The sequence below is a fragment of the Oratosquilla oratoria genome, chromosome 33 (assembly GCF_046742065.1).
Source record: "Oratosquilla oratoria isolate Oo_2021 chromosome 33, ASM4674206v1, whole genome shotgun sequence".
NCBI lineage: Eukaryota > Metazoa > Arthropoda > Malacostraca > Stomatopoda > Squillidae > Oratosquilla > Oratosquilla oratoria.
In genome coordinates this window covers 22604425-22630423 of record NC_134809.1, presented here as the reverse complement: position 1 = coordinate 22630423, position 25999 = coordinate 22604425, and the positions used below count along the sequence as shown (strand labels likewise).

Here is a 25999-nt window from a genome sequence, read left to right as displayed (position 1 = left end):
CTCAAAACTTTGTCTTCCACCTTGTTATCCTACTCAAGTTGGGGGGCTCAACAGACGATTCCTTTGGAATTTCTACCAAATCCTCATGTAAAAAAAAAAAAAAAAAAAAAAAAAAAAATTAGCTGAATGACAAGCCTATTCATCTGACACATCATAGCCCTTGGAATATTTCCCTCTCATACGGTCACTCGGTCTACGCCATAGTATTGGTGAAATCTTCAGCACCTCGGTGAAAAGCTTATATAAAGAAACTGGATGACTTCTTTAGCCATCCTTCGTTTCTTTACATCATTGAGATACCTCTTCCAGATAAAAAGTTCTCCATTATCTCAATCCATCGCTCATTCTTCAGTCCTTCAGCTTATCATCAACACTTAAAATGATTAAAAACACTAACACAGAAACTCTGGTTACTTCACCTCCCCTCCAACACAGAATCATTATCCCTCTCACCCTTCTCTTCTATCTTCTCTTCAAACGTTTCAACAAGAGACGGGACTCATTTCCATACTATGATTACTATTCATACACCTTTAGTAGTGACATATCAACATATCCATAGGTAAGTAATACCATTCTTCAATATACGCCCGGTTCTTACAAGTGAAACCAACATCATGACTGAGATATATCTAGACTACGATGTGATATTGTCCATAAGAATACAAGCGCTGGGGAATCGTTGGCAACAAATACAATATAGTAACCACACTGTCAAGATTTGAACCCACGAAGGAACAATGTCGCTGTACAGCAGGCATATGTGTGCACTGTTCGGCCCCCGCACACCCTTTCCCATGCCTAAATCCATCAGAATGAGCAAACTATGGTCAAGACCATACAGCATCCTCTTTGCAGATCACGGTGTATGGGTTTGAACGTGAAACCCTTTGATTTTGATTTTCAAAACCCATAATATGCTCAAAACCCAGTATATGAAAAAGTATCTCGCCAGCATCCTCCGCATCTCAAAAGCGCTATGAAGGCATTCCAGCCCCAAACACTTGAAGAATTTCACTACTGTCCTCAATACCCTTCGAAGTTTGTGCTGGCTCGAAGCATGAAGTCTATGTTTAAATACGTACCACTTCAACCCAGATCCACATAGACGGCCCCCGCAGAGTAAACTAGACCAGCATGTCCCTGATACACACACTCACCCTAAACATCCAGATGCTGTCCAATTTTGTTATTCAGGTCCTCGAAAGCCATTTCATCACCTATCAATACTTCCTGTAGCTTAATCTAACGAATAATCATATAATCATTCTTTCTTGTGTAAGCATGTCGTGTTTCCTATACAGAGTAGACTATTGTACGGTCGCTGGTGTATTGTACTTCCGGACAGAAAAACGTAGATATATATATTTAAGATCCATATGGGAAGTACTTTGTGAGAAAAACAATGGATTATTGTAGGTGTGACTAGAATCCGGAAGCATTTGGTACTCTGACTCACACATGTTTCCTTGTATGACCCAACAGATGTCTGGAACTAACGTGATATCAGTGTCTGACCTGGATTGCTGAACGGTGCACGTGACTAAATACGTTGTTATCGTTGTCATTATCGTGGTAACACACACACACACACACACACACTTTCAACGAACGGACGGCTTGAAGAACGTTCTGAAGAAAAGTGCCGATTGTGGATCCCAACGCAAAGAGAAGTACCTTTTTGTATTTGCAGGGTGGGGGGAAATTGCTCGTGGGGCAGTAGGTAAGTAGGAAAAGAGGAGAAGGGGAGGGATTGCTGGGGAAATGGAAGGAAATGAGGATGTGGAGGACTTGGCCCAGGCAGACGGGCGTAAGGTCAACATGAAACGACCACCGGACCAGCTCAGTGATGACGAAATGGCAAATAAAAATGTAAAGATTAGAAGTATAGAGAGGAGCAATACAGTAGAAAGTGACGAGAATATGTTCCAGGGATTTAAAGAGGGTGGGGGGGACACAACCCCCCCCCCCCGACTGATAAGACTAGAGGAGAGAGTTGATAAGGTGATCGAGGACTTGGAACGTAAGTTAGGTAATGTAGACTCCATTTTCCAGAGAATTGAAAGGTTGGAACAACTAGAGAAGGCTAACAGAAACTTAACTGAAGAAGTAGAGGACATAAAAAGACAGTTAGGAAATGTAAAGGAGGAGAATGAGAAATTGAAGAAGAATAGTAATGAAAACAGAGAGAAAATAGCTACAGAAGCTAAAAATTGGAGAATAACTCAAGAAGGGAATAAGGTTTCATTCACTGACATAGTCAAACAGCAATTGAAAGAACATAATGAAGACTCAGTTATTAAAGTGATGAGACAGAAGGAGAATATAGTAAGAGAATTAGCTGACAAAAAGAAATGTATAATTATATTAGGAATGGAAGAGAAACATAACCCAGATAGAACCGCAAGAATCAAGGAGGAAAATGAAAGAGTAAGCAGTTTATTAAAATTAGTCCAGGAAGATGAACCAGAAATTATAAAGGAAATTGAGGAAAAATTCAGACTCGGAAAATATAGTACAGATAAGACCAGACCAATTAAGATTAAATTCAGGTCACAAACAACGGCAGAGAAAATTCTATCCAAGACAGGGAAACTAGCAACAAATGATCAATATAAAAAGGTATGGATAAAAAGAGAAATGAATAAGGAGGAAAGAGAGGCAGAAAAGCAGAAAAGAATTGAAGCTAAGGCAAAAAACGAGGAAAGAACGGAGTCAGAGAAAGAGAGATTCTATTGGAGAGTAGTGAACATGAAAATAAAGCAGTTCGACATACTAAAGAAAAACATAAGGGAAACAGAGAACACAATGGAAGTGGCAGAAAACTAAGAGTGTCTTACACAAATATAGATGGATTGATAACAGGATTGAATGAACTGAATGATTATTTGAAAGAAAAAGAACCGGACATAATGGGAATTGTAGAAACAAAATTAAAAGGCCCACTACCACCCAACAGTGTAGGACATGATACATACAATTATTGGATTAGAAACAGAGAGAAAAAACAAGGGGGTGGAGTTATGTTCCTGACTAAGAAGGATATAAACGTGAAAGGTGTCATATATGGAAAGAATACAGTAGAGATGATTATGATAGAAGTGGAAGACCGAGATAAGAAGAGCAGAAAATTTGTGATCAATTATGTGCCTCCGAAAACAGCCTCATGGGAGGAGAGTGAACATAAAAGTATGTTAGAGGACACAAAGATAGCATTAACTAAAATAATGGAAGACGGAGGAAGAATAGTTATGATGGGCGACTTTAATTGCAAAGAAATCTGCTGGGAAGAGATGACAGTAAAGAGTGGTGATGACTCATGGGGAAATGCTCTACTTGAGATGATTACTGACCATTCAATGACACAATGGATACAAGAGAACACTAGGTATAGAAATGAAGAAGAACCATCGAGGCTAGACTTAATAATTACATCTGAACCTAGAATAGTGGACAAGATTGAATATAAAACACCAATAGGTAAAAGTGACCACATATTGATTGAACTGGAACTTAATGAAGAAAAATATATGAAAAGAAATGAACAATATAGAAAAGGAAGAATGATGTATGAAAAAACAAACTTTGATAAAATAAGAGAATTCTTCCAACAAGAAAACTGGGAAGAAATATACAAAGAAGAAACATCAGTGGAAGAGAAATGGAATATTTTGACAAAAATTTACAGAAAAGGAGTGGAAAAGTATGTCCCAAGACAAAAACAAGAAAAAGAATATGTAAAATGCTGGTACAACAAAAGTTGTAGGGAGTTAAAGGACAAAAGAGACAAAGCCTGGAACAGATGGAAAAAAGACAGAAGACCTGAAAAATGGAAAATATATACTGGTTATAGAAATGAATATGTACAAAAGTGCAGAGAGGAAAAAAGAAAATATGAAAAAGATGTTATAGAAAAGTGTAAAGATCAACCAAAACTATTCTACAGATTTGTAAACAATAAACTGAAAAACAAACAAGACTTGGAGAAATTAAGACAAGGAGGAGTTGAATACACTGAGGAAATGGAAATGGCAGAAATTATGAACAAACATTTTAAATCAGTGTTTACAAGGGAAAATATACAACCTGAAGAGATTGAGTGGAAGGAAAAAGTCCCCCCTATGGAAGAAATAGAAGTAACAAAGAATGAAATATTGACACACTTGGGTAATTTTGATGTCAGAAAATCGCATGGGCCAGATGAAATAGCAAACTGGATTCTGAAAGAATGCAGGAATGAACTGGCAGACAAAATACATAGCATAATAAGCAGTTCCTTAAAAGAAGGAAAAGTTCCAGAAGATTGGAAAAAAGCAAATATAGTACCTATATATAAAGGAAGAAATAAAGAAGAACCTACCAACTATAGACCAGTCTCTCTAACAAGTACAATAGCAAAAATATGTGAAAGAATTATCAAAAGTAGATGGGTAAAATACTTGGAAAAAAAACAACGTACTAAATCCAAGGCAATTTGGATTCAGACAAGGACGATCATGCGTCACCAATTTAATATGTTTCTATTCAAGGCTAATAGATATAATACAAGAAAGAGATGGATGGGCTGATTGTGCATTTCTAGACCTAAAAAAAGCTTTTGACAAAGTACCACATAAGAAGTTGCTTAAGAAATTAGAAACTGAAGGAGGAATACAAGGTAAATTGCTAAATTGGATGGAAGACTTTTTGCAAGAAAGAAAAATGAGAGTAGTGATAAGAGATCAGCACTCAAAATGGAATGAAGTAATAAGCGGTGTCCCGCAGGGAACAGTTCTGGCCCCAATAATGTTTGCTATATATATTAATGATATGGATGAAGGAATTGAAAGCTATATGAGCTTCTTTGCAGATGATGCAAAATTACTGAAAAGAGTGAAAACTGAAGAGGATTGTGAATCACTACAGAGAGATCTAAATAAAGTACAAGAATGGAGTAGGAAGTGGGAGATGGAGTTCAATACAAAAAAGTGTAGTATAATGGAATTTGGAAAAAGCAAAAACAGAATAACAGGATCATATAATTTGGGAGAAGAAGGAATAAAAAAAGTAGAAAATGAGAAGGACCTGGGAGTCATTGTTATGAATAATATGTCACCTGAGAAACATATAAATAAGATTTTTGGAGAAACTTATAATTTAATAAGAACAATCAAAGTGGCATTTACATACCTGGATGAAGAAATGGTGAGGAAAATCCTAATCACCCTGATAAGACCAAGATTGGAATATGCAGCAACGATATGGTCACCAAGTACAAAAAAATGTATAAAAAAACTTGAAAGAATACAAAGAGCAATTACAAAACTGGCACCAACACTCTCAAAACTATCATATGAAGAGAGACTACAAAAACTTAAACTACAGACACTAGAGCAAAGAAGAGAGAGAGGAGATTTGATAGCTATTTACAGAATCATGAAAGGCATAGAAATTACTGATAGAGAGAATCTGATAAAATGGGATGACAGAAATACAAGAGGACACGGAAAGAAAATAAAAAAAGACAGCTATAGAAGAGATTTTAAAAAGAACAGCTTTCCTCACAGAGCAATAGACAGTTGGAACAAGTTAGATGAGAAAGTGGTGTGTGCAAAAACAATACATGAATTTAAAAATAGTTTAGATAAAATGAGATATGAAGACGGGACCCCACGAGCATAGCTCCCCTTCCCGTAAAATACAACTAGGTAAATACAACTAGGTAAATACACACGTAGAGGTGAAAGAGAAGGACGACCTAGAATAATGGTAGTGCCAATTATATGAGTTGTACAAGGAAAGTATTACAAGGATATGAAATGCGGATGTTAGCAAAATATGGGGTTAAGTTCTGACACAGACGAAGAAATACGGCAAGTGCTTGACCCCCTTACATATATGGTGGCACTTTTCATGTTATTCTGGCTATCACCAGGCTATTTCGTTCATGGTTTCAGCCAGCTCCTGTTTAACAATCCCCTCCTCCGTCTTGGGTGGTACTTCATCTTGTCTTCGAATACCGCCACTGATCTCCATCAGCTGCACCCATCGGCAGTGTAGGTCTTGATGGTGTATTTCGTACAGGAAGAGGCGATGAAAATCTTCATTGTGCAGGCAATGGTTGATAAAACATAGTCTAAGTATGCCAAAGCTGTCCACGTGCAGGGGAGTCGGAGCCTGTGAATTACGTCACATCCCCTTAGTCGGGTCCTAAATCGTAGAACGTCTGAGGACTGTATGTTGTCTCCATGTCGACCCCACCTACACTGCTGCAACAGGAGTGGGGGACCACTCCGCCCCCAATCGACCCAACCTGTCTGAGTATGGAACCTCCACGGGGTTCACTAAAATACTTTACTAAACCATGGCCGGCTTCATGCACAAAGTGGAACAGTAAGAGAGTGAGCGTAAGTGTCGGCAGGCCAGACGCAGAGTATCTAGTCTATTTGTAAGAATCTTGGGAAATACTTTGCATACATCTATGATCTATGGTGATTCTCATACTGAAAGAGATCACCAACCCAGCCATTACTAGTGAATCCTTCTGACCTCCATCGTCTTCTAGTTCATGTCTGGAAACATTCGTTGATTGTAAACTTTGAGTTTCATGCATATTTCATCTAAGATATTTCTAGTCTATTTGAAAGAGTCTTAGATAATTTGTATACATTTGATAAAAAACTAATCAATCGGCAGTTTCTAGGGATTTTCTGGTCTCCTTTCTTTTGAAGGAAAAGCAATAAAGCATTGCAATACATATAAGGTTAGAATATTGTGTATTCAAACAACAAAGTAAAATTCTGTCATTTTTTTCACTTTGCCATTTGATTTTGGCTACCTACGTTGTAAGAGGAAAAAAAAATTGCTTTGTATGTAAAACCTGGTTTGAAAATTTCGAGGCGAATTGATATTCATAAAGGCGTAAAACATGGAGCGGCAGAATTAGATATGAATAAGTTGTTTACTGTTATATAGAAATGTTTAAGATAGAAAAAACTTCCCAACACAAGATTATACATAGGAAGCAAATTGACATTATCGCCGTGGAGACATCTCGCCTTCTCACAGATGATATTGCCAGATATCATATTACCAGCCAATTGTTTTTAATTTATCCAGGTTTGGATGAGCTTCTCCATCTTCTCCATAGACTGGGAATATTTGCATGAGAAACGAATAATACCTTTAGTCTCTTCTGCCGATTTATACTGAGCTTTATTTTTAAAAATCATACAAACAGTGGACTATGGCATCTTATAAAATGATGCAAGATCAGCTACACGCATAAGACTCTCATGGTTCGGTATTAATTCCTTCTTAATTTCAATAGAAACCTTATTGTTTTTTTATTCTCTCGGACTTATCAATATCACTAGCAACCTTTTTCAGACCCTTGCTGTGGATGTGCTGTGTCTTGCGACACTGCTTCTGACCCAGGGCGGTGGGCAGGGTGCAGGGATGACCCGTCATCCAGGAGGTGCTCAGATGAGAGGGAGGGTGGGAGGGGTGTGGAGTGTATTTAGGGATGAAATGGGTGGGAGTGTTTTTATGCCTTTCCCTTTTTGGCTACCTCCCTTGGAAGGGGGAAAAAGCCTTGGTATATGTATGTAGATGGGTAAGGTATTTAGAAGAAAAAAAACACTGTGCTAAATCCAAGGCAATTTGGATTCAGACAAGGATGATCATGCGTCACCAATTTAATATGTTTCTATTCAAGGCTAATAGATATAATACAAGAAAGAGATGGATGGGCGGACTGTGCATTTTTAGACCTAAAGAAAGCTTTTGACAAAGTACCACATAAGAAGTTGCTTAAGAAATTAGAAACTGAAGGAGGAATACAGGGCAAACTACTAAATTGGATGGAGGACTTTTTGCAAGAAAGAAAAATGAGAGTAGTGATAAGAAACCAGCACTCAAATTGGGATGAAGTAATAAGCGGTGTTCCGCAGGGAACAGTTCTGGCCCCAATAATGTTTGCTATATATATTAATGATATGGATGAAGGAATTGAAAGCTATATGAGCTTCTTTGCAGATGATGCAAAACTACTGAAAAGAGTGAAAACTGAAGAAGATTGTGAATCACTACAGAGAGATCTAAATAAAGTACAAGAATGGAGTAGGAAGTGGGAGATGGAGTTCAATACAAAAAAATGTAGTATAATGGAATTTGGAAAAAGCAAAAACAGAATAACAGGAGCATATAAATTGGGAGAAGAAGGAATAAAAAAAATAGAAAATGAGAAGGACCTGGTAGTCATTGTTATGAATAATATGTCACCTGAGAAACATATAAATAAGATTTTTGGAGAAACTTATAATTTAATAAGAACAGTCAAAGTTGCATTTACATACCTAGATGAAGAAATGGTGAAGAAAATCCTAATCACCCTGATAAGACCAAGATTGGAATATGCAGCAACGATATGGTCACCAAGTACAAAAAAATGTATAACAAAACTTGAAAGAATACAAAGAGCAATTACAAAATTGGCACAAACACTCTCAAAACTATCATATGAAGAGAGACTAGAAAAACTTGAACTACAGACACTAGAGCAAAGAAGAGAGAGAGGAGATTTGATAGCTATTTACAGAATCATGAAAGGCATAGAAATTACTGATAGAGAGAATCTGATAAAATGGGATGACAGAAATACAAGAGGACACGGAAAGAATATAAAAAAAGACAGCTATAGAAGAGATTTGAAAAAGAACAGCTTTCCTCACAGAGTAATAGACAGTTGGAACAAGTTAGATGAGAAAGTGGTGTGTGCAAAAACAATACATGAATTTAAAAATAGTTTAGATAAAATGAGATATGAAGACGGGACCCCACAAGCATAGCTTTCCTTCCCGTAAAATACAACTAGGTAAATACAACTAGGTAAATACACACACACACATACACACACACACACACACACACACACACACACACACACACACACACACACACACACACACACACACACACACACACACACACACACACACACACACACACACACAATCGCCTGGGCTACTTTACTTGAATCTTTAAGAGTGGGCACGCCCTGTATTACCTCTTTACTCCGGGGCACATCGCACGTCTGGCAGCATTAGCTGCCCGACGTGCGATGTTGCGTCTTAATAGTCGCACTATAAAAAATAAAGTCAGTGCTCAATCGTTTGTTCTCTTTCACCCGTGTATTTTGATAACCATAGAAAATTGATGAAGCCAGTTTAGAGAGAATGGAAATTACGTAGGTACGACTACAATAAATATAATCAAGATGTCGACGTCGGCATCATCGAGTACCCACTTGCTCCTCATGCCGCCTACGTAGGCGTCACCATATGGAAGTGGAGTTCCTACCACCAGGGCCGACATCACACGATCCACGAATTTCTCCATATGGTGTCAAGGAGTTGTGTAAGTATACATTCCCTTGACTCTAGGACTTTTGGGTTAATGTGTATACCCAAATCCTAGCCTCGCCCCGTCGGGCTCGGTGGTTGGTGTGTGTGTGTGTGAGGAAGAATCATAGACATATCAACATGACATCCATAAATGATACTATGGTGTCACAAAGCTGGTTGTGCGGGTTGCCGAGGTGTTGCAAATGAGGTACAGCAAGGTCGAGCCAATCCCGGGGTGAACCTCCTGCGGGCTCTCCATGCACGGGTCTGGATCATTCTTTATCTCCTCCAGGACAATCGACCACCCATTTTACTTCACAAGAAAGGAGACCAGAAAGGCGTTAGTAACTACCGATCAATTAGGTTGTTAATGAATATATATAGAATATGTTCCAAGATACATATAGACTAATCAAATTTATGATGGAAACCAACCAAGAGAATAGGCATGTTTCAGTAGCGGATATTCGACTTTAGTCCATTTGAAAGCCATTGAATCAACTAATGGAGAAAACGACAGATTATTATTTATAAATCTATTTAGCTTTTGTAGTTTATGAGAAGGCCTTTCACTCAGCAGAACAAATAGCAACACTAAACTCATTACCCCAAACAGGGTGCAAACGAACACATTATAATGGTTCTTGAAAACATCTATGCGAAAGGTAGCCTACCGCTGTAATTTGACTACCTAGAGAACAGAAAAGTCAATGATCGAAAGATAGTGCGATAGAGCGATACAAATTTGTAAAAAGTATTTACAGGTTATCTGGAGGATAATTTCAAAATATTGATTTTGTATGTATATGTAAATGTATGTAGAAAGTAGCCCCTTTTGTTTTTGCAAATACTTTTCTTGCCTTGCGACACAATGTGTGAGTACATATTATTTTCGACCAGAGCACTATTGTGACCCACTAAGATGATAATGACCTCCTTACATGCAGCTGTGTCTACATCCACCTTCACACCTGTGAAGTCATACTTTATAAGCGCGTCGACGGAGGCGAGGGAATGCAGACATTCTGAGGAGACAACACCTCACTTGTCCATAAGCAACTGGTAAGAGAGAATAAGTGTCCGATACAAGATTGGAAACAACCAATGCCTATTCCTATATAAAACCTCGCAAAGTACCATCGCTGCCACCAACGTTGTAAACGGGTGCTTCTTTTCTAACAAGAAGGCACGATTGCATGTTAATGGCAGTACATGAATGATTTATTATGGTTTATAATATTTAGATTTCCACTTAGGTATAATGGAATAACTTATTTGTGTCTTTATGTAAATTTAGATGTACTTTTTTCCAGGGACGAGAGAAAGACTAGCCGTCAAAGGTCACTCTCCAAGAAAATCAACATAAAGAGTTGACACCTTGTCCAACACTGTCAGTTACGTTCGAGGTGCCTGTCTTTTATTCCAATCAACTTACTAAACACTACAATGGTCCAGCTGGTCAAAATCCTCTTTGTTTTATCAGTAAGTGTTACCGAGCTCTTTCTCCAAGCAAATCTGTATCATTCTCCATCCTTATTTTTTTACATGTCATTGGCAATAGATAAAAGTTAAAGACAATTACAAAAACATCGATTCTTCAAATTGAATGAAGTGATTTGTCATGGCAGAGAATTTCGTTCTTCATGCAGTTTGATACATATATCAATGTTCTTTCTTCAGGTGATGTGCGCATGCTTGGAGGCCAGACGAAGGGTAAGACAATTCTGTATTCTGATTATTTGTGATAAATATGGAGATGTGCATACAATAATGTAAATACATGACAACCACAATGGTTAAAAAATCTGTTTTGTATGTTGTAGAGGGAGCCGAAAAGAAAGATAAAGCCCAGGACAACCAAAGCTTCCCAGGAAGACGACTGGAGCTTCCAGGGAAAAGACACAGGTAAAAAGACACCCCGTATTGCAATGATATTCCATTGTCTTATGATTCGCAAATATACAAGCTTAGGAGTAACACTGGAGGAATTATTTTCTTTCTATTTAACAAATGATGTGCACCTTCCAGGTCCCGAAACATGGGCGACCAACTATCCTGGCTGTGGAACATCCTTCCAGTCGCCCATCGACCTGCCAAGCCCCTCCGACTTGGATGTTATCGATTCGGAACCAATCAAGTTCGTGGGCTACAACAAGAAAGCCAAAGGACAATACTTATATCACGATGGATGGGCAGGTACATTTTAACAATAAAAGGGATAGATATTTTTGTGTACATATATCTATGTATATGCTATACAGATTCACACCTGTTTTTCAACAATGTAAATGTTCTTCATCCAGCAAAACTTCTTGGTAACTACAAGAAGTCTCCGTCCATTTCTGGAGGACTCCTCGACGACACGTACAAGTTCCTCCAGCTTCACTTCCACTGGTCAACAACGGACGAAGCTGGATCGGAGCATAACATAGGAGGCGAAGCGTAAGTTTGCTTTGGACAGGGAAGAATAGGAATGCGATATACATTCATTTCCAAACAGATAACTTGTATTTCAAGATTCTGATTTGCTGACTCATATTTTTTTATCCCTAGATCACCACTGGAAATTCACTTTGTTCACCAGAGTGACTCTGGAGCTTTGGCCGTCTTGGGGATCAAGACCTACATTGATGAGGAAAATGCAAGAGACAGTGTTCTGTTTCCCTTGTGGCCGTGTTTTGTTCGCATGCAAAAGGTTAACTGAGAAATTTTACTCATTTTACATGAAATTTGATATCATCTTTGCTGTTTTTATCGCTAAAGCTTAGAAAATTATAGAAGGTGTATTTTTTCTTTCTGAATAGTTTGAAGACAAATGTCTTCTGAAGAAAAAGTCTGCAATCGTGATCGAAGACCTTCTTCCCTCCAGCACCAGCAGGTTCTACAGGTACTGTTACTGCTAAAAGCAGGTCTCTTTTATGTGTCTATATTCAAGTGAGGGTTGGTGTTGTGCCAACTACCTTCACAGTGGACTCACTCTCACAAGATCCAATTTATTGCTCCTGTAGATACGTGGGTTCGACGACTGTGCCGCCCTGCATAGCCAACGTGACGTGGACCGTCTTCGAAGAGAAACTCCCCATCTCTCGCATTGACGTGAGTACTCCAACTTTGTCCCAGTTGTCAGGAAATATTTGGTAAATGCTGTATTTTCTTCTGGATTTGATGGTCTTCTTGAATAATGCTCTTGGTCTTTGCAGACTATGCTTCTCCGATCGTGGATCGGAAAGGATGGCAGACCTCTAGTGACTAACAACCGGCCAATCCAAGACACTGGGGACAGGGAGATCCTTCTCGTGGAGCAGTAATAAAACATTAAACAAGACTACAATTACTCTTCCACCATCCTGTTCCTGGCTTTATCTCAGGACACAATCTCTTCGGCTGTTATGTTGAACTTGTGTTATTCTATTGTGGCTGCCACCAGTTGCCTGTATTTAGCTAAGGTAACCCTCAGCAGATTACCTATCTATGATATTTCTCATCTGCGACTAGCCTATTTGAACACACCACTATGTATATATTTTCTTTTTGTAAGTGATTGGTATGTTTTTTTTTTTGCCACAATGACTACCATGTATTTATGTGACCATAGTTTTTATATAATAAAAGACCAAACAGTAAAGACTAGTTTTTATCATTATTTCTTTTCCAAATAATTTTCATTATGCATTTTCTAATGTGAAAAACATCCTTGTGGCTGGCAAAGATTTCTGAAACCAGTAATGCTTGAATGACCCTGAAAATACTTTTAAAACAGAAATGTTTGGAAAAAGAGGTTATTCACATACATGCATAGATTCACTTAGCAACTTTTTCTAATTATATAAGGATATCAAATAGAGACGATTAAGGCACAACGTTGTTAGTCAATGAAGTGACTGTAAAGGTAAATACTACATTTTGTGAAAGCACACAGTAATGAAAGCCGTCACGTCCTTAGCGTGAATAGAATTCCATGGTTGTGCTGTATTAGGCCCTTGCGTGAATAAAGTCTCATGTTTCTTTTTCTTTTTAAGACACGCCATGCTTGAATATGTTGTGTTGTGTATTATCATCAATGTTCTTATTTTCACTTGTGGAAAGAATTTAATTTATTTATTTCATAATATGTATGTGTGTATGTTATAGTAAACCATTGCGCAATAGCTGTCTGTTAGGGCGCTTCGAATACGTTCTATAAGATGACGCCTAGCTCAGAAAACGTTACATAGTTTGGCGCGAAATCATGTTTTTCTTTCCTATTAGTTAGAAGAAGCAGAGGTACCTAGTTTAAGTACATATCGACATCCAGGAAACATAGTCACCAATTCGGGGATGTATAAGGCCGGACAGAGAGCGACTACAGAGAACCAGAGTGGAGACCCATACAGAGAGAGATAACAGAGATGAAAAAAGAGAGTAGAGAGAGAAGACAAGAAAAGAAGCAGACACCCACAGTTCATCTGAATCTACGTAGATTTTTTCTACATTCGTCGATTACGACAACTCAATTAAATAAGTTCTTTGGGCCTTTGCCATTTCGCTACGCAATCTTCAAGTACCGAACTCGTGAATTGGTAATCTCCACACAAAGTGCGAGCCTTCGCTTATTCGGAATTATTTTGAACGTCTCCAAACTACTATTAGACTAAAGCTAAGTACCACTCCACACACTTGTACATTTCATCAACTTAGATAACTTTAGTTAACTTTCAACTTTCTTCCCAAGCTCCACCACTAATTACCTTAGAGTCTACTCTGATCCAGCCACGAGCGCAGTGTCACCAGCAAACAACAATTGGTTCAACTGATCAATATCAAGTGGAGTCTAGTGGTGGTTGGTGACGTGGGCTACTGTGGATAGATCCATGCTTGTAAAGCCGTATTTTGCACTGGAAGGAGCACAGGGCTGGGGCATTGGAAACGGCGTGAGATGTGTGGGTTTAACATGAACGCGTCCCATTTTCATAAGTATTTTTTTTTCACTATATCGTTACCAAACAAAAAATGGGTTATGTGCGATTAAGTATGAAAAAATTGCATATATTTTGATTTGTCGATGGTTACATATGTTGAGGTAACACAATTTCACAAGGCGTTAAATATTCCCGACCTTAATTTACTCGGGGAGTATTTTTGGCAAAACGAATCCTATTGTTATTAGGAAACAAAGTATTTGTAAAAATTAGTGACGATGGTAGGCACTTGTTCGTGGTCAGCACATGAACCCTTAATATGCTCAGCCGCCCATATAAACCGATATTTGATGAATAAGAGGCTGGTAGAAAAGAGGGTAGGAAGAGGAGTAGAAGACGTGTTGTTGCATTCTATAGGTATGTTGTTTATAAGATAATAGCCGAGCGAGCTGCCTGAGTCCGCCTTTCCGCCTTGTTTATAAACAAGAGCCCGGAAGCAGAATGAAATAACTTAGGAACTATCACTGAAAGAGAGTTGACCGTGTCTCTATTCATACAATTAATGCTTTTGGACGTAATATAATCGTCTGCGTTATATGTTCTCTACATAAATATTAGTTCTCACTGGAAGTTATGAACAACCTGTTTAAGGGTCAGTGACATGTTAGTGACATCAATATACAATTGTATTTGCTGCGTCCTGACCCTATTTCCCATCATTGAGGGTGAAATTTATGAATCTACCTCGGTAGATTCTTAATGGATAAAAATGAAGTTTTGTATAAAAAAAAAAGTCTTTTGAGTAATACAATCTGTTCAGTACTGGGTCCATCCACCTTCCATTTCAATTACTTGAGGCAGACTGTCCTGAAAAGGTATGATTTCCTTCGGAACATATCCCACGTGGTATGCAACGTGCTTAGATAGATAGAGTGAAAAATGAGGAGGTGAGGAAGAGAGCGGGACTGGAAAGGGAGCTGATAAATAATGGTGATGAGAGAATACTCGGATGATTTGGACATATGGGAAGGATGAGTATAGAGGGACTAGTGAAAAGGCGAGGCATATTTTTCCAAAAAAGGCCAGTCTCGTCACAATTAAAAACTTGCTGTGCAACGTAGCCTTCATCGATCACCAATTGTTCAAATTTTCGCACAGATTCGTCGGCCGCTTTCTGGTCGGCGCTAGATGCCTCGCCATGCCGAACAACAGAGTGAATTCCAGTCCTCCTTTTGAACTTCTCGAACCACCCACGTGATGCCTTAAACTCCTGGTGTGGTTCTTGCGCCGAAGTGCCCTTGCCTGTATCCATCTTTACGAGGTCATTAAAGATGGCGGTCGCCTTTTCGCAAATTATGGTCTCGGTTACTGTGTCTCCAGCTATCTCTTTCTCCTTTATCCACACGAGTAACAACCTCTCCATCTCCTTGTTCACTGCCGACCTCCTCTTCGAAATGACAGAGAGGCCTTTGGAAGAAGTCGTAGCTTTTAGGGTTTCCTTTTGTTTTAATATCGTGCCGATCGTAGATGGATTACGACCATATTCTTTGGCGAGATCAACCAAACGTATCCCTTTTTTGCACTTTTCTATTATCTCTTGCTTTGTTTGTATAGACAAAACAACTCTTCTTCTCACCACTTTTCTCCATCACTTTCTTGGGGCCCATAGTGAATAAAAGTTAATACACACACGTAAAGTTGCAATAAACACTAACAAAAGCTGACGAAAAACTGTCCGAACACTTCGTGCTTTACTGAATTTCGCTAGTGTGAGACTGAGGCTTCGGTGATCCTCGTGGGCCGACGGGAAAACGAAGAGGATTCTGGGTATACGGACATACACACAGAGGTCCCTCCTAGCCAATGGGATGCCAGGAAGATGCTGGGCAATAGCCAATGGCAGAGCAGCTCGGACGCGCCACTTTCAAACCAAGATACAGGATGCTACAAGTATGTTTACGTTCGGTGGACTCTGGGAGCTGTGAGTAGCAGCGCGTATTTTGAAATTTTCGCTTTTCGTATCCTGAAATTTCTTTCGTAACAAGAGGCAATATTTTCCCGAAGAAGTGTTTCGTAACCTGAAAATTTCGTATGTAGAGCCTTTCTTAAGTAGAGGTACCACTGTGTGTATATATATATATATATATATATATATATATATATATATATATATATATATATATACATACATATATATATGTATATATATATATATAGATAGATAGATAAATAGATAGATAGACAGATAGATAGATGATCAGATAGACATATCTACGTATGTACAAAGTGTAATAACTACCACATAATCACCTTATGTAACTAAGTATGTGGAGACTCGGGATGGTTTGTGCCTTTGTGCACTCTAATTGATATCATTATATATTTGGACGATGTTGCTTAGCAGGCCTTGACATATCGCTTGTTTGCGAAAACGTCGTCATAACTCAAAATATCGAATTTTTCAGGAGAGGCATTTTAAAGTTTCTAAACGCTCTCAATATAATAAAAAGCCCTCAAACACCATAGGTGGAATTTTTTTTGGAGCATCAAATACGCCTCTAAAAATTATAGAAGTTGAAACAATCATAATCTTTATAAAATATTTGTTGGAACAAGTTGGAACATGTAAGGTTATGTCGTTGGGACATTTAGCACTCCCTAGCGGTCAATTTTTGAGCTACAGATATGACACTGTTACCAAAAAAATCCGTGTTTGAAGGTGAATATGTCTATATAGATAACTCAAAAATTCAATTTTTTGAGTTATGACGACGTTTTCGCAAACAAGCGATATATGAAAAGCATTTGTTTCCAAATATTCCTGTATTAGAAAATAACGTTTTTGAAGACCAAGCAAGTATTGTTGGTTTCAGAATCTTTTATGGATCATAAGATTGCTTGTCATGTGAGAAAGTTCATAATGAATTTTTTGGTAAAGAAATAATGGGTAAAAATATGGTCGTTCTTGTTGTTTTTTATTTATATATAAACTATGGTCATATAGATATATGGAAGCCATTGTGGCAAAAAAATAAATTACAAAAAGAAAATATGTACATATTAGTGGTGTGTTCAAACAGCCTATTCACAAAAGAGAACTCCCATAGATAGGCAATCTGCTGAGAGTTACCTTGGCTAGATAAAGGCAACTGGTGGCAGCCACAACAGAATAACACAAGTTCAACATAATTTGCCGAGGAGTCTGAGTTCCAAGATAAAGCCAGGAACAGGATGGTGGAAGAGTTCTTGTAGTGTTGCTGAATATCTCATTACTGCTCGACGAGAAGGATCTCCCTGTCCCCAGTGTCTTGGATCGGCCGGTTGTTGGTCACCAGAGGTATGCCATCCTTTCCGATCCACGATCGAAGGAGCATAGTCTGCAAAGACCAAGAGCATTATTCAAGAAGACTATCAGATTGAGAGTAATCTTACAGCATTGTCCTCAGATTTCCTGACAACGGAGAAAAACTTGGGGTACTCACGTCAATGCGAGAGATGGGGAGTTTCTCCTCGAAGACGGTCCACGTCACGTTGGCTATACAGGGAGGCACAGTCGTCGAACCCATGTATCTACATGAGCAATAAATTGGATTTTGTGAGAATGATTCCACTGTGGGAGTTGGGACAACGCCAAACCTCATTTGAATATAGACACATAAAAGAGACCTGCCTTAAGCAGTAACTGTACCTGTAGAACCTGCTGGTGCTGGAGGGAAGAAGATCTTCGATGACGATTGCAGACTTTTTCTTCAGAGGACACTTGTCTTCAAACTATTCGGTAAGAGGAAAGAAAAAGGATACATTATACATGTTTCTCAGCTTTTGTGATGAAAAACGGCAAAAATGATATCAAATCTCAAGTGAAATGAATACAGGTTATCAACTAACCTTTTCCATGCGAACAAAACACGGCCACAAGGGAAACAGAACACTGTCTCTTGGATTTTCCTCATCAATGTAGGTCTTGATCCCCAAGACGGCCAAAGCTCCAGAGTCACTCTGGTGAACAAAGTGAATTTCCAATGGTGATCTAGAAAAAAAAGAGTCAGTAAGTCAGAATCTTGAAATACAAGTTATTTGTTGTGAAGTGGATGTGCATCGCATCCCTATTCTTCGCTGTCCAAAGCAAACTTACGCTTCGCCTCCTATGTTGTGTTCCGATCCAGCTTCGTCTGTTGTTGACCAGTGGAAGTGAAGCTGGAGGAACTTGTATGTGTCGTCGAGGAGTCCTCCAGAAATGGACGGAGCCTTCTTGTAGTTACCAAGAAGTTTTGCTGGATGGGGAACATTTACGTTATTGAAAATCAGGTGAGAGTCTGTATATACATAATATGTAAACTCAAATATACATGTATTAAGACTGATAATTTGTTTTTTGATAGACACCTCGCCTTCTATATCTATCCCTTTTATTGTTAAAATGTACCTGCCCATCCATCGTGATATAAGTATTGCCCTTTGGCTTTCTTGTTATAGCCGACGAACTTGATTGGTTCCGAATCGACCACATCCAAGTCGGAGGGGCTCGGCAGATCGATGGGCGACTGGAAGGATGTTCCGCAACCAGGATAGTTGGTCGCCCATGTTTCGGGACCTAGAAGGTGCAAATCATTTTTTAAATAGGAACTAAATATTTCCTCCAGTGTTACTCCTAAGCTTGTATATTTGCGAATCATAAGACAATGGAATATCATTGCCATACGGGTTTTCTTACCTGTGTCTTTTCCCTGGAAGCTCCAGTCGTCCTCCTGGGATGCTTTGGTTGTCCTGGGCTTTGTCTTTCTTTTTGGCTCCCTCTACAATATCCAAAACAGATTTTCTAACCATTTTGTTTATCATGTGTTCACATTATTGTCTGCACATCTCCATATTTATCACAAATAATCAGAATGGAGAATTGTCTTACCCTTCGTCTGGCCTCCAAGCATGCGCACATCATCTGTAGAAAAGACAGTGATATTTATATCAAATTGCATGAAGAACAAATTACTCTGCCATGACAAATCACCTCATTCAGTCTGAAGACTCGTTGTTTTTGTGATTGCTTTTAACTTTTAACTATTGCCAATGACATGTTAAGAAATAATATGCATGATGGAGACTGCTACATGTTTGCTTGGAGAAAGAGCTCGGTAACACTTACTGATAAAACAAAGAGGATTTTGACCAGCTGGACCATTGTAGTGTTTAGTAAGTTGATTGGAAGAATAAGGCAGTCACCTCGAACGTGAATGCTAATGTTGGACAAGGTGTCAACTCTTTATGATGATTTTCTTGGAGAGTGTGCCCTTCGACTGCTAGTCTTTCTGTTGTCCCGGGAAAAAAGTACATCTAAATTTACGTAAAGACACAAGTAAGTTATTCCATCATACCTAAATGGGGACCTAAACACTAGAGTCCGTAATAAATCATCACGCACTGCCATTAACATGCAATCGTGCCTACTGGTTGGAAAAGAGGCACCAGTTTACAACATTGGTAGCAGCGATGGTACTTTGCGAGGATAAATACAAGAATAGGCATTGGCTGTTTCCAATCTAGTATGGGACACTTATTCTCCCTTACCAATTGCTTATGGACAAGTGAGGTGATGTCTCCTCAGGATGTCTGCATTCTCTCACCTCTGACGACGCGCTTATAAAGAATGGCTTCACAGGTGTAGATGGAAATATGACCTTTCGATACAATACTTCCGGAAGGTGAATGTAGGCTACTTGACACAGCTGCATATAAGGAGGTCACTGTCATCTTAGTGGATAAAAATAACGTTTTGGTCGAAAAATGATTCATCATAATGTACCTACATATTGTGTTCTAAGGCAATAAAAGTATTGGCAAATGGAGAAAGGTGTTATTTTGTAAATACATTTACATATACATACATAATCATTCTTGAAATTATCAGACAAATCATCCCACCGGCAGGCGACGCTGGTTGGTGTTCCGGCAAGACACGTTGCCACGTCCCTTTCTTGTTATGTATAATTTGGCCAGCTTGACTTCGAGGATTATTCCTCTAAATAAGCCACTCAGGCGAAACTAGTTAGGAATAAAAGTATTCCCTCATCCCATGTTCCCTTTACCACCTCTCCAACAATAACAATAACAATAACAATAACAATAACAATAACAATAACAATAACAATAACAATAAAACAATAACAATAACAATAAAAATAAAAATAAAAATAAAAATAACAATAAAACAATAACAATAACAATAACAATGACAATAACAATAACAATAACAATAAAAATGACAAGAAAGATAACGACAAAGATAAAGATGACGATAAAGATAACAACGTACTCGATTTGGTCACAAGAACCGTCCAACAGACGGTAATCTCACCTTAGTTCCAGACATCTGTTGGGTCATACAAGGAAACATTTGCGAGTTTGAGCACCAAATGCTTCCGGACTCTATTGACACCAACAGTAGTCCATTGAGTTTCTCACAAAGCAATCTGTCTATGAGCTTTACACGTCTATGGTTTCCTATCCGGAAATACAGTACACCAGCGAGTATGAAATAGTGTAGTCTAATCAGTGTATAAGAAACTGTACTTGCTTACATAAAGATGGTAATATGATTATTTATTGGATTAAGCTATGAACATAATTAAAAGGTGATGAAATATGAAATTCATCTTTTGAGGACCTACAAACCAAATGGACATCACTTGGTCTTTTAGGGCGAGTGCGTGTATCAAGGCTATGTGGGACTAGTTTGTTCTCTGTGGTGGCTGTCTCTGTGGATCCCGGGTGTTGGGCTGGGCTGAAGTAGTGTAATGTGCATATCGTCTTGGACTTCATGCTTCGAGTCAACACAAACTCCGAAGCCTAAGGAGGGCAGGGGAGATAGGGAGGATACTGGCGAGAATCTCTTTCATATACTGTACATCTTGTTTCATGGTTTCTGCTGAAGAATGAATCTCGTTTGGACTCTGTCTTCTCGAAAGTTGGCGGGTTTTCAACTGCATAGAGGACGCTGCATGGTCTTGACCATATTTAGCTCTTTTGAATGGGTTTAGGCATAAAAAAGGATGGGAGGGGTTCGAATGGTGCATTTATCAGCCTGCTGGACAGTGACATTGTTCTTTTATGGATTAAGAGTGTGGCAGTGATGAGTGTGGTTACTGTATTATATTTGTGGCCAATCATTCCCTAGTTCTTAGATTCTTATGGGTGTTGCTTCGTAGTCGAGATATATGATGTTGGTTTCACTCATAAGAAGGAGTATATATTGAAGTACAGTATATCTTAGCTATGAAAATGGTCCCAGTATTGAGTTGTACAGTCACAGTCTCATTGTTCTTGATATTGACCTTTTTTAAACAATTCTATTAGGCTGTAGTAACATCGATTTCCTGCTCTGATTCTGCCTTCCACTTCCTGTTTCATTCTTCCGTCACTGGTCATCTTTATTCCTAAGTATTTAAAACCTTTAACACTCTCTATGTCCGTCCCCGCAATCTGCACCCTTTCTGACATATATACATATACATATACATATGCATATGCATATGCATATACATTTATTGCTATAGATATGCACATGTATATACAAAAAAGAATCCCTTTTTTTTTTGCTAGTATTTTGATTGCCTTAAGACTGTCAAATGTTAAAACATGGCAATGGATTGTTTTTTGCCAAAGTGCTTTTGTCACCCGCTAAGATGATAATGACCTCCTTACATGCAGCTGTGTCTGTACTCATCTTCCGGAGGTATTGTGTTGGAAGGTCAAATTTCTAGTTACAGATGTGAAGGCGTACTTTATAAGCACGTCGTCAGAGGTGAGATAATGCAGACACCACCCCACTCGTCCATAAGTAACTGGTAAGAGAGAATAAGTGTCCGAATGTAGATTGGAAACAACCAATGTCCATTCGTGTATCAAACTTCGCAAAGTACCATCGCTGCCACCAATATTGTAAACAGTTGCTTGTTTTCCATCCAGAAGGCACGATTGCACGTCAATGGCAGTGCATAATGATATGATACGGTTTCTGGTGTTTAAGACTCAACTTAGGTATAATGGAATAACTTATTTATGACTTTGAGGGAATTTAGATTTATTTTTCTTTTCCCGGGACGACAGAAAGACTTTCGGCCGAAGGATACGCTCTTAAAGAAAATCATCATAATATTCCAAGTTGACATCTTGCCCAACACTATCAGTCACGTTCGTGGTGTCTGCTTTGTTCTTCGGATCAAATTACTAAAGAGTATAATGGTCCAGCTGGTCAGAGTTCTCCTTGTTTTATCGGTAAGTGTTATCGAGCTCCTTCTCCAAGTAAAATGTAGCAATTAATGTATTATGGACATAATTTTTAACATGTTATAGGCGATAGTCAGAAACAAAAAGTAACTACAAAAACAACGATTCTTCAAACTGAGTGAAGTAATTCATTATGGCAGAGTAGTTGGTCTTCATGCAAATTAATACAAATATAATTTTCTTCAGGTGATGTGTTCATGCTTGGAGGCCAGACGAACGGTAAGACATTATAGCATTCTGATTATTTGTGATGAATATGGAGATGTGCTGACAATAATGTAAACCCATGGTAAACAAAATATTTAGAAACTCTGTTTTGGATATTGTAGAGGGAACCGAAAAGAAAGACAAAGCCCAGGACAACCAAAGCATCCCAGGAGGATGACTGGAGCTTCCAGGGAAAAGACACAGGTAAGGAAACATCCCGCATGGCAATGATATTCCATTGTCTTATGATTCGCAAATATACAAGCTTAGGAGTAACATCGGAGTAAAATTTTAGTTCTTATTTAACAAATTATGTGCACCTTCCAGGTCCCGAAACATGGGCGACCAACTATCCTGGCTGCGGAACATCCTTCCAGTCGCCCATCGACCTGCCAAGCCCTTCCGACTTGGATATGGTCGATTCGGAACCAATCAAGTTCGTGGGCTATAACAAGAAAGCCAAAGGGCAATACTTATATCACGATGGATGGGCAGGTACATTTTGACAATAAAAGTGATAGATAAAGACCAGATTGACATTCATAGAATATATATGTATTTTTGTGTATATACATTTATGTATATACTGTACAGATTCACACCTGTTTTTTAATAATGTAAATGCTCTTCATCCAGCAAAACTTCTTGGTAACTACAAGAAGGCTCCGTCCATTTCTGGAGGACTCCTCGACGACACATACAAGTTCCTCCAGCTTCACTTCCACTGGTCAACAACAGACGAAGCTGGATCGGAGCACAACATAGGAGGCGAAGCGTAAGTTTGCTTTGGACATGGAAGAATAGGAATGCGATATACTTTCATTTCCAAACAGATAACTTGTATTTCAAGATTCTGATTTTCTGACTCATTTTTTTTTATCCCTAGATCACCACTGGAAATTCACTTTGTTCACCAGAGTGACTCTGGAGCTTTGGCTGTGTTGGGGATCAAGACCTACATTGATGAGGAAAATCCAAGAGACAGTGTTCTGTTTCCCTTGTGGCCGTGTTTTGTTCGCATGCAAAAGGTTAACTGAGAAACTTTACTTATTTTACATGAATTTTTCTATCATCTTTGCTGTTTTAATCGCTAAAGCTTTGAAAATTATAGAAGGTGTAATTTTTCTTTCTGAATAGTTTGAAGACAAATGTCCTCTGAAGAAAAAATCTGCAATCATCATCGAAGATCTTCTTCCCTCCAGCACCAGCAGGTTCTACAGGTACTGTTACTGCTAAAGGCAGGTCTCTTTTATGTGTCTATATTCAAGTGAGGGTTGGTGTTGTGCCAACTACCTTCACAGTGGACTCACTCTCACAAGATCCAATTTATTGCTCCTGTAGGTACATGGGTTCGACGACTGTGCCGCCCTGCATAGCCAACGTGACGTGGACCGTCTTCGAGGAGAAACTCCCCATCTCTCGCATTGACGTGAGTACTCCAACTTTGCCCCAGTTGTCAGGAAATGTCAGACAAATGCTGTATTTTGTTCTGGATTTGATGGTCTTCTTGAATAATGCTCTTGGTCTTTGCAGACTATGCTCCTTCGATCGTGGATTGGGAAGGATGGCATACCTTTAGTGACCAACAACCGGCCGATCCAAGACACTGGGGACAGGGAGATCCTTCTCGTGGAGCAGTAATAAAACATTTAGCGAGACTACAATGACTCTTCCACCATCCTGTTCCTGGGTTTATATTTATCTTCGGCTGTTATGTTGAACTTGTGTTATTCTGTTGTGGCTGCTACCAGTTGCCTGTATTTAGCCAAGGTAACCCTCAGCAGATTACCTATCTATGATATTGCTCATCTTCGACTAGCCTATTTGAACACACCACTATGTATATATTTTCTTTATGTAAGTGATTGGTACGTTTTTTTGCCACAATGACTACCATGTATTTATATGACCATAGTTTTTATATAAATAAAAGACCAAACAGTAAAAACTATATATTTTATCATTATTTCTTTTCCAAATAATTTTCATTATGAATTTTCTAATGTGAAAAACACCCTTGTGGTTGGCAAAGATTTCTGAAACCAGTAATGCTTGAATGATCCTGAAAATAGTTTCAAAACAGAAATGTTTGGAAAAAGAGGTTACTCATATACATGCATAGATTCACTTAGCGGCGTGACATGTGTGGGTTTAGCATGAATGCGTCCCATTTTCATAAGTATTTTTTTTTTTTACTATATCGTTACCAAACAAAAAATGGGTTATGTGCGATTAAGTATGAAAAGATTGCATATGATATATTTTCATTTGTCGATGGTTACATATGTTGAAGTTACACAATATTAAAAGGCGTTAAATATTCCCGACCTTAATTTGCTCGGGGAGTATTTGTATAAGGATATCAAATAGAGACGACTAAGGCACAACGTTGCTAGTCAAATGAAGTGATTATAAAGGTAAATACTACATTTTGTGAAAGCACACAGTAATGAAAGCCGCCACGTCCTTAGCGTGAATAGAATTCCATGGTTTGCTGTGTTAGGCCCTTGCGTAATAAAGTCTCATGTTTTTATTTTTTAAGACACGCCATGCTTGAATATGATGTGTTGTGTATTATCATTAATGTTCTTGTTTTCACTTGTGGAAAGAAATTTTGTCTATATTTCATAATATGTATGTGTGTATGTTATAAAGTAAACCATTGCACAATAGCTCTCTGTTAGGGCGCTTCGAATACGTTCTATAAGATGACGCCCAGCTCAGAAAACGTTACATAGTTTGGCGCGAAATCATGTTTTTCTTTCCTATTGGTTAGAAGTAGCAGAGGTGCCTAGTTTAAGTACATATCGACATCCAAGAAACATAATGACCAATTCGGGGTTGTATAAGGACGGGCAGAGAGTGACTACAAACCAGAGTGGAGACCCACACAGAGAGAGACAACAGAGATGGAAAAAAAGAGAGTGGAGAGAGAAGACAAGAAAAGAAGTAGACACCCACAGTTCATCTGACTCTACGTAGATTTTTTTTCTGCATTTGTTGATTACGACAACTGAACTAAATACGTTTTTTGGGCTTTTGCGATTTCGCTACACAATCTTTAAGTATCGAACTCGTGAATTGGTAATCTCCACACGAAATACGAGCCTTCGCTTATTCGGAATTATTTCAGACATCTCCAAACTACTACTAGACTAAAGCTAAGTACCACTCCACACACTTGTACATTTCATCAACTTAGATAACTTTAGTTAACTTTCAACTTTC

The 25999-nt window shown here is 38.6% G+C and overlaps 2 protein-coding genes across 2 annotated transcripts; one reads left to right on the top strand and one right to left on the bottom strand.

Annotated features, from left to right (window-relative positions):
• Window positions 1–10829: 10829 nt before the first annotated feature.
• On the top strand, window positions 10830–12691 carry LOC143017938 (putative carbonic anhydrase 3). Its single transcript, XM_076172975.1, has 8 exons — window positions 10830–10865; window positions 11207–11288; window positions 11412–11579; window positions 11687–11825; window positions 11937–12078; window positions 12188–12270; window positions 12392–12479; window positions 12584–12691. The coding sequence occupies exons 1-8, from the start codon at window positions 10830–10832 to the stop codon at window positions 12689–12691; spliced, it is 846 nt and encodes a 281-aa protein (XP_076029090.1).
• Window positions 12692–17550: 4859 nt separating this feature from the next.
• Window positions 17551–20029, bottom strand: LOC143017937 (putative carbonic anhydrase 3). Its single transcript, XM_076172974.1, has 8 exons — window positions 19903–20029; window positions 19188–19220; window positions 18708–18875; window positions 18417–18555; window positions 18170–18311; window positions 17970–18052; window positions 17764–17851; window positions 17551–17658 (listed from the first exon to the last, which is right to left on the bottom strand). The coding sequence occupies exons 1-8, from the start codon at window positions 20027–20029 to the stop codon at window positions 17551–17553; spliced, it is 888 nt and encodes a 295-aa protein (XP_076029089.1).
• Between the last annotated feature and the right edge of the window lie 5970 nt (window positions 20030–25999).